The 8,158-nt window shown below is 39.1% G+C and overlaps 1 protein-coding gene across 1 annotated transcript in view; it reads left to right on the top strand.

The window, feature by feature from the left end:
- Positions 1-8,158, top strand: part of Erlin1 (ER lipid raft associated 1) — a 37,934-nt gene that overhangs the window by 13,859 nt on the left and 15,917 nt on the right. The window contains exons 7-9 of the mRNA XM_005352583.3: positions 3,357-3,427; positions 3,946-4,004; positions 6,825-6,916. Of these exons, the coding sequence (XP_005352640.1) occupies positions 3,357-3,427; positions 3,946-4,004; positions 6,825-6,916 (222 nt within the window). The remainder of the gene's footprint in view (positions 1-3,356; positions 3,428-3,945; positions 4,005-6,824; positions 6,917-8,158) is intronic.

The raw sequence follows: 8,158 nt of genomic DNA, 5'->3' as shown, positions 1-8,158 counted from the left end.
TCCAAACTGCCTAGGCTCCCACAAAGCCAGTGCGTGCAGTAGGATCAGAAACCCATTGCCATTGTTCTTGAGATTGCTTTGAGAGTGTCTACAGAATGAGTCCCAGGACAGCCAGGGCTGCTACATAGAGAAACCCTGTCTCTAAACAAAACAAAAATTGGCACATTAATAAAAAATTAATTAAGAAATTAATTTTAAAAAGGTATGACTTGGAACACTATATTAAGTAAAGGTATAAGAGAGTGGGTACCCTTGTCAAAGTGTATTTTCTGTATTTGTTGGATGGATATCTTATGAGAACTCTATTCAGTTTATCACCCCAGTTATTGATTAGGTGATTTGCTGTGCTTTGGTTTTTTGTTTTAATGTATATATATGGGTGTTTTTTTTCTGCATGTATGTCTGTACACCATGTATGCGCCTAGTGTCCTCAGAGACTGGAAGAGGGCGTCAGATCCTTTGGAACTGGAGTTACAGTGACTTCTTGTATTCCTGTTTGTATTCCTTTTATTTCCTTCTCTTACTGAGAGTGAAGACGCTGGACACCCTGGACTATTCTTGATCTCACAGTAGATTTCCTGGTCCTCTGGCTCTTACAGTCTTTCTGCCCCTTTTCTGCAATGCTCCGTGAGCCTTAGATGTAGGAATTATGTTGTGAATATTGAGACCAGGCTCAACCAGGTTTGCCATGGGTTTAGGTGACCTATGGGTACCTAAAAAGGACTTAGTTCATTGTCTGCCTCTGCAGTTACCCCTTTTAGACCAGCAGAGCCAGGTAAACCCAGGCAGTCTAAAGAGAGGCCTAGCATGCCATTTTCCTCCCCAATAAGCCCCCAAGCAGCCATTCCAGAGTAACAAGATCTCAGTGGGTAATATGCGTGTAGGCCTTGGATGAGAGGTAGACTTATCTCACTGGAAAGTTTGAGAAACTTGTATTTGCTCATAGAATTTTTTGTAAAAGAAAGAAACTGTCACACTGTTTTAGCCATCTCTGTACCAGATCTTTTCATGGTCCTAAATCATGATAGGAACAATGTTAAGGTGGTTGTCATTCTGGTCAAGATCCCTATCATGGACTTATGAGCTCTGCTTTAGCACCCAAAGACTAGCTACCTACATTTGCCCAATCTGGAAAACATTTTCTGTTTGCAGACGTTAAAGGGTTTTGTTGATCCTGGCCATGGAGATTTGTCTAGGCGCCAGACAAGATATTCTTTTCACCTGTTCCTACTGTTCAGGTCCATCAAGCCAATTCCAGTAAGGAGAAGGATTGGGATTGGGTCACGTGCAGTTTTCCTGGCTGAATCAGAGCCATACTAGCCTTGTCTGAAGCGCTTGTTCCCAGAAGGTATATGGCATCCAAGTAGCAATAGCTCCCCTTCCCCTATTATTGGTATATTGGGGGTTCTTTGGATGGAGACATTTTTCTGAAGCCAGTGAGCTGAAGTCAGGCAAAAAGCCCATTCACTGGGAGCTGTGACTTCTGCTCTGAGGGACATGGATATCCAAGGTCATTTTTGAGGAGCTGTTGCTAAAGTGTTTGACAATCATGAAGTCATTGAAAAATGTTTTGTTGCTACTTCATAACTGTAATTTTGCTGTTATGAATAGTAATGCAAATATTTGATATGCAGCCCCAAAAGGGTCTCAACCCAGAGGTTGAGGACCACTGCCTTAGATCATCTCTCTGAGCCCTCTAAGCAAGAATAAAATGAGGATTCCACCAAGGCAGATGTGACTTAACCCAAAATACCTGTACTTCTCCAAAGACAGGAGCAGTCAAATACTTGTTTTTCTCCACCTCTGCCTTAGGTTAGAGAGGATACATCCAACAACCTCAGCCAATAGTTTGGGAGTTTATCACTCATTTTACATGATGAATTATACTTACAGGTTACAAAGTATTCCGTGCTTGTTCTTTGAAAGCTGCTGCCAACTTTCATGAGGTTCTTGGGCCCCTCCCTGGAGAAAACAATTGGTGATCTCTATGTCCCGATTATAGTAGTAGGGAACTTGGAAGAGATTTTACAGACAGAATGAAGAAGTTGCTTACCTTCATCCTGTTCTTTTTGAGGAGTTTTTACCAGTAAATGGTGACAGTTGAACAAAGAAGAGAGGTGTGTTGTTTGTTTGATATTTTAGGGTTTGTTTGTTTCTTTCTTAAATATAATTTTTATGTGCATTGGTGTGAGGACATCAGATCCCCTGGAACTGGAGTTATATACAGACAGTTGTGAGCTGCAGTGTGGGTGCTGGGAACTGAACCTCGGTCCTCTGAGCCATCTCTCCAGCCCCTTTAGTTTTGTTTTTAAATGAGGAAATAAATGGTTTTCTTCTAGAGCTGTGTAAGGGAAGACTTCTGGATGCCCTGGGACCAAAGTTCCTAGCCAGTTTTGAGTCTCCATGTGAATCAAACTTGGGTCCTCTAGCTCTCTTAACTGTTGAACGTCTCTCCAGCCCTCACAGGTGGAGGTTTTTTAGGTCATCAAAAGTGTGACTAATGCTGTTTCTGTTTTTATTGGGGATCTCACCCAGGATGCTATTTCTTTGAGACAGAAATCCCCTTATGATTTTTTTTCTACAACAGTAGAGAATTCCTCCATTTTATAAAATACTTAAGCAAATGCTTATGAATTTTTTGTAGTCTTTTAAAATAGTCTTTACTTGATCTGCACCACCAGTTTAGAGACTGATAGAGTTTTGTTGTTGTTTTTGTTGTTTTACTGTAGATAGGGTTAAGAAATTAACCCTGAGTAAATTGGGAAAGAAAGAATTGTTGAAAGGTATGGACTGGTGAAATGACTCAGCAATAAATGTAAAAACATTTTTAAAAAATTGAAAGTTTTGAAATTAAAAAAAAAATAAGTTTCATGTGCTTAAGTGCTTTGTTACTTGAACATTTAGCCAGTTGACTTATGTGCGTGCATTATCTATCAGTGGCAGGTGCAGGATGTTTAGTTAGTAAATGCAAAAGCTTCCAGAGATAAGTTCTTAGTGTAGGGAAGTCAGCCTTCTAAAGGACCACATTCCAAGTAGATACTCGAGTTATGCCAAAGTTCACTTTGATTAGAACAACAATAAAGAATGTCTACAAATACAGGGAAACTTTGTTCTAAGTGAGACTCTAGAAAGAAAGAGTGCCAGCTCTCGGTTGCCATTTATTAACTACAGCCGTGTTCTCAACTGCTGCGACCCTTAGTACAGTTCTTCATGCTGTGGGGACCCCAACCATAATATTATTTCATTGCTGCTTCATAATGTTGCTACTGTTATGAATCACAGTATCTCATATGCAGGATATCTGATAAGTAACCCTTAAAGACATCACAGCCAGGTTGAGAACTGCTGTCCTACAGCTTTGGGCTGCATTTACACCCAGTACAGCACATTCCAACTTTCGGCAGTGATCTTTTTCTTGCCGGACATGGTATTTAGTTGTACATACTGACTGGAATTTTCACATGCTCTTAACGTAATTTACCTCTCAGCCTTGTTCCTTTGACTGACTTCTCTTTCTTTGGTTTGCAAGTTTGAAATGGAAAGCAAAATTATCCAACTACAGAGCCTTGTAAACTGTCTTCTAAGGAAAACTTAACTGGTTTATTTCCTCCATGAGTAAGGTGGTTAGACCCCATTTAAGTAAACTGGTGTGACAGCATACAAAGTAGATTTGCTAGTGGGATCTCTATGCAAATTAGTGGGGAGCTGTGTTACAGTTGTCATTTACTCTAGGCTCATCTGAGGAGCTCATCTTTAGGAGGCATGGTTAAACACTTTTGTTGCTGCCTCTGGTGGGAGTTTCTGTTTTTTGGTAGGTCTGCCTGTGTAGCCCAATATGAGCTTGATCCTCTTGTCTTCATCTTGGATGATGTGTGTTTTACCATGCCTGGTTTAAAGACTATTTTTCATATATATTTGAAAAATATATATTTTTTCTTTTTTTAGGCTGTGCGTGTTACAAAACCCAAAATCCCAGAAGCCATAAGAAGAAATTTTGAATTAATGTGAGTAACACTCATGGACTCCTATTATTTCTCTTTAGAGCTATTTTCATATTATTATAGCAGTCTAGGGAAAATGTGGAAGGAAAATGCTCGGTCTGAGATTGGAAAAATAGCTGTCTTCTGTATGTTAGTCATGTTACCTTTTGTATCTTAATGCCCAGCAAATACTTACTAGATTTCTCTTTATGGACATTTCCAGAACAGCCCTCAGAGATGCAGTTTGCTGTGAAATGATTAATTATAGTTTTATCAGAGTTGCACAATAGCCCGGAATGGAGTATAACAAAGGTTTATTTATTTGGGGATAAACTCACAGTAAGGGAAGCAATCCGCGGTCCTCTGTGTGTGCTGGGAACTGGAGCCAAATCCAGCAGAAAAAAAGGGCCATGCTTTTCATCTGCACTTATAGTACAGGAGACCACGCCCAAAGTGGGCCAGTATCTTAAAGACTATTGGTTGAAGGAGTTCCTTCCTACAACACTTCCCCCTTTTGTCTAAATAAGAGAGTTCTAAGCCTAATACAAAACTATATACAATAAGAACAAATACCAAATAAAAAGTTTTTTGCAGCCAGATAAACCTCTCTGCCAACACAATACTCCGAATCAGACTAAATCAAACTGAATTAGAAAAAGCCCAGGTTTAATGGATACCAGCTTTCCTGGGTGGCATTTCAGCCCCTGGAGAGGAAACAGGGATGGAAGACCAGAAAACCATGTGTTTATTCTCTGGGTTGCTGTTTAAATACCCTGTGGGTGTGGTCTTGAGCATCTCTGAAGAGGGGTCATCGTTTGGCTGGTTTTCTTGGGGGTAGAGTCTGGACTGAGGCAACTCCCAAGGGAGGGGGCTTGGGATGGAATTTTCCACCCAAATATTTCAGACTCTTTGGGTATATGGAGGCCAGGGGCTGGGGTGATGCTTCCAGCTAAACATCCCAGACTCTTTGGATATATGGATGCCAGGGGCTGGGGTGAATGAAGCCTTAACCCAAACACTAAGTATTGTCCAGGGAAAAGAAGAGGCAAAACATACATAAAAATTAATTACAACCAGCATGAACAACATCAAAGAAGAAACATATGCTAAATGTTTCAATAGTTATTCTATCCTAAGGAGTCTAAGTCTTATATTAAAAATGAGAGGAAAGTAACTATGACTATCTAGTCTTCAATCCCATCAAAGACCTGAGAAGGGAAACAATATTACCCCAGTAAATAGGAAGTACAATCAAGCAACTTCCAAAAGTTGCAAGAAATGATAGAGATAACCCCCTACCTGGGCAGTCACCCAAAGTCTCATTTGCAACGATGGGGCAACAAACTTTGGCTAAGGCCTAAAGTATCTGACAGACCATTATGAATGGAGCCTTGAATGAAATATTAATTAAACAGTGTTGAAAAGAATGCTCCTTTTGTTACCTTATTATAATGGTAAGAAGAGATAACCTTGGGGCTGGATAGATGACTCAGCAGTTAAGAGCACACTGACTGCCCCTCTAGAGGCCCCAGGTTCAATTCCCAGCACTCACATGGTGGTTCACCACTGTCTCTGACCTCAATCCTAGGGGATCTAGTGCCCTCTTCAGGCTTTTATGGGCACTGCAAACACTTGGTACAGACAAGAAGGCAGACAAAACACCCATACATATTTTTTAAAGGTATTTTTTTTAAAAAACGAGTATATACCTATTTGGTATAAAACTTAGGGTTTTTTTGTTTTGTTTTTGTGATAATCAAATCTAGGTCTTTACACATTGCCTGTAGGGAGGTCTTACCTGAATCTGAGTTGACGTCTAGGTATCTTCCCTATTTTTTTTTTCTTTTTTTATTTTTTGGTTTCTTGAGACAGGGGTTCTCTGTGTAGCTTAGGAGCCTGTCCTCAAACTCACTCTGTAGACCAGGCTGGCCTTGAACTCACAGAGATCGACCTGCCTCTCAAGTGCTGGGATTAAAGGTGTGTATCACCACCACCTGACTGGTATCTTTCTTTTTTACGTCTCTAGAATTGATTAGAAAGAAGTTACTTACCTGACACAAGATTAGTTTATAAGTGTTTTAGAGGATCTCTTTATGATGATACTTACAATCTTTGAAATAGCAATATTCTCATAGAGTATATATGAAAATAAAAAACAACTTTAGAAATTTTAGCTGTTGAGAAGAAATAAGAGATGATGCTAAATTAAAATAATTACAAAAACCAGGAATACAATAGATGAGGGCCAGGGATGTGACTTGTGGCAGAGTGCTTGTTTGCCTGACATAAACAAGGCAGAATTCAGTCCTCAGGGCACACACATGCATGTGAGTGCATATATACACTCAAACACACACAACCAGAGAATATAGCAAGTGTCCAAGGGAATAGTAGTACTTGTTTGTAGTGTATCCTGAATCCTTTGTGTTCCTAGTCTCTCTTCTGTTGTGCAGAGTTTTATTTCTCCTCTTTCATTTAGAGCTGTACTTTAAGAGTATAATGCATAAAGTATCAAGCTGGGAGGTCGGTTATGAATCTGAGCTGCTAATAGAAGTGCTGTTTATTCAAGGATCAGGGTATCTTAAACTTTAGATATGAACGTTTCTACAAATGAGTTATATGGGTTCTCTCCTTCCCTTCTTCCATCTCTCACGCCCCTCCTGTTTTTTCCTTTTTCCTCCTTCTCCCCCCTCTCTGTCCCTGTTCAGAAGGGTCACATGCGAGAAGTTTGAACCACACTTTGAAACCTGCATGTTACTGTGCTTTATCCCCAGAACCAGAAAGAGGGAAGAGGGAGGAAGGGAAAGGCAGAACCTTTTCTGATTTGTATGTTTTACTTTGCAGGGAAGCAGAGAAGACAAAACTTCTTATAGCTGCACAGAAACAGAAGGTTGTGGAGAAAGAAGCTGAAACAGAGAGGAAAAGGGCAGTTATAGGTACTTGGATTTATTTGTGATGAATGTCTCTGACTATAGGTACTGTGACTTTGTCCTGTTTTTTTTTAATCAATTTCTTGTTTGATGAGGAGATTCAAGACAGCATTATGTGAAGTAGAGAATTCCAGAAACTTCTTTGTATATCTAGATGTCCTTAAATTTAAAAGTAAGCAAAGCCAGTAGGTAATAAAGTGTAGCCCCCTTAATTTTCAGTTTGTAACATAATGCATTCTGGTGAACTGCTGCAGAGTTACTTTCTAGTTTGTGTTACTATAGCATGCTGTGTGGCTGTCTTTTTCAGTGTCTGCACACATGCAGGAGTTTCCCTAGAGTAGCGTGGTTCAGCATGGGGGCATAGGACAGTTCCTGTCTCCAGCTTATTTTCCTGAACCACGTGAAACAGGCCAACTACTGAGAGAATTTAAGATCTTAAAGCATCTTCACACACTTAATTTTTTAAATGTCAAATCTAATAATTTTAGAGCTTATAATTTTATGTTATGTTTTAAATTTTACTTCTCTAGTAATTCATTTTTGTTGTAATTTGTAATCTATTGGTTCCTACTAGATTGGAAGTCAAGAAAAAAAGGTATTTTGGGGTAGGTTGTTGTAGAGAACATTCCTCAGAGCAGAATTGCTGAGTCACAGTGTGTGCATATGTTCAGGTTGCTCTTGCTGCCAAACTATTCTCTCCCTGGTTCCTCCATCTTGTCTGTCTTCAGCATTGTATTCTGGTTTCTGTACTGCTGTATTGAATTCTCCTTTCTCTATGTCCTCATCACCTTTGGAGTTACCATACTTCAAACATTTGTTTTGTCAGTTCAGTGATGGACAGTATAACACATATTTTCAATTTTAATATCTCTGATTATTGGTAAAATTGCTTGTTGGGTTTCTTTTCCCTCTAAGGTGTATTAACCTTTTAGTATCTTAAGCCAGTTATTTGACGGCTTTTTTTAAGCTGGTTTATGGTGTTCTTTCTATGTTTGAGTCATGATCCTTCCCCATATTTATGCACTGCAAATTATCTTTTCTTTGAGTTATATAAATTTGATTTTCACATAGTCTAGTTCATCAAAAATTCAGTGGTTTCTGCCTTATCTTGTTTACAAGTTCTTTTGCCTCCACAGGTACCAATTTTATTCAAAGTATTTAAATTTCTGTTTTTGTGTATGGACCTTTAATCCATAAGGGATTTATATATTTTTTTAAAATTTTATTTATTTATTTATTTATTTATTA

Source organism: Microtus ochrogaster, chromosome 8, assembly GCF_000317375.1.
Source record: "Microtus ochrogaster isolate Prairie Vole_2 chromosome 8, MicOch1.0, whole genome shotgun sequence".
NCBI lineage: Eukaryota > Metazoa > Chordata > Mammalia > Rodentia > Cricetidae > Microtus > Microtus ochrogaster.
This window is presented reverse-complemented; position numbering and strand designations above follow the sequence as displayed.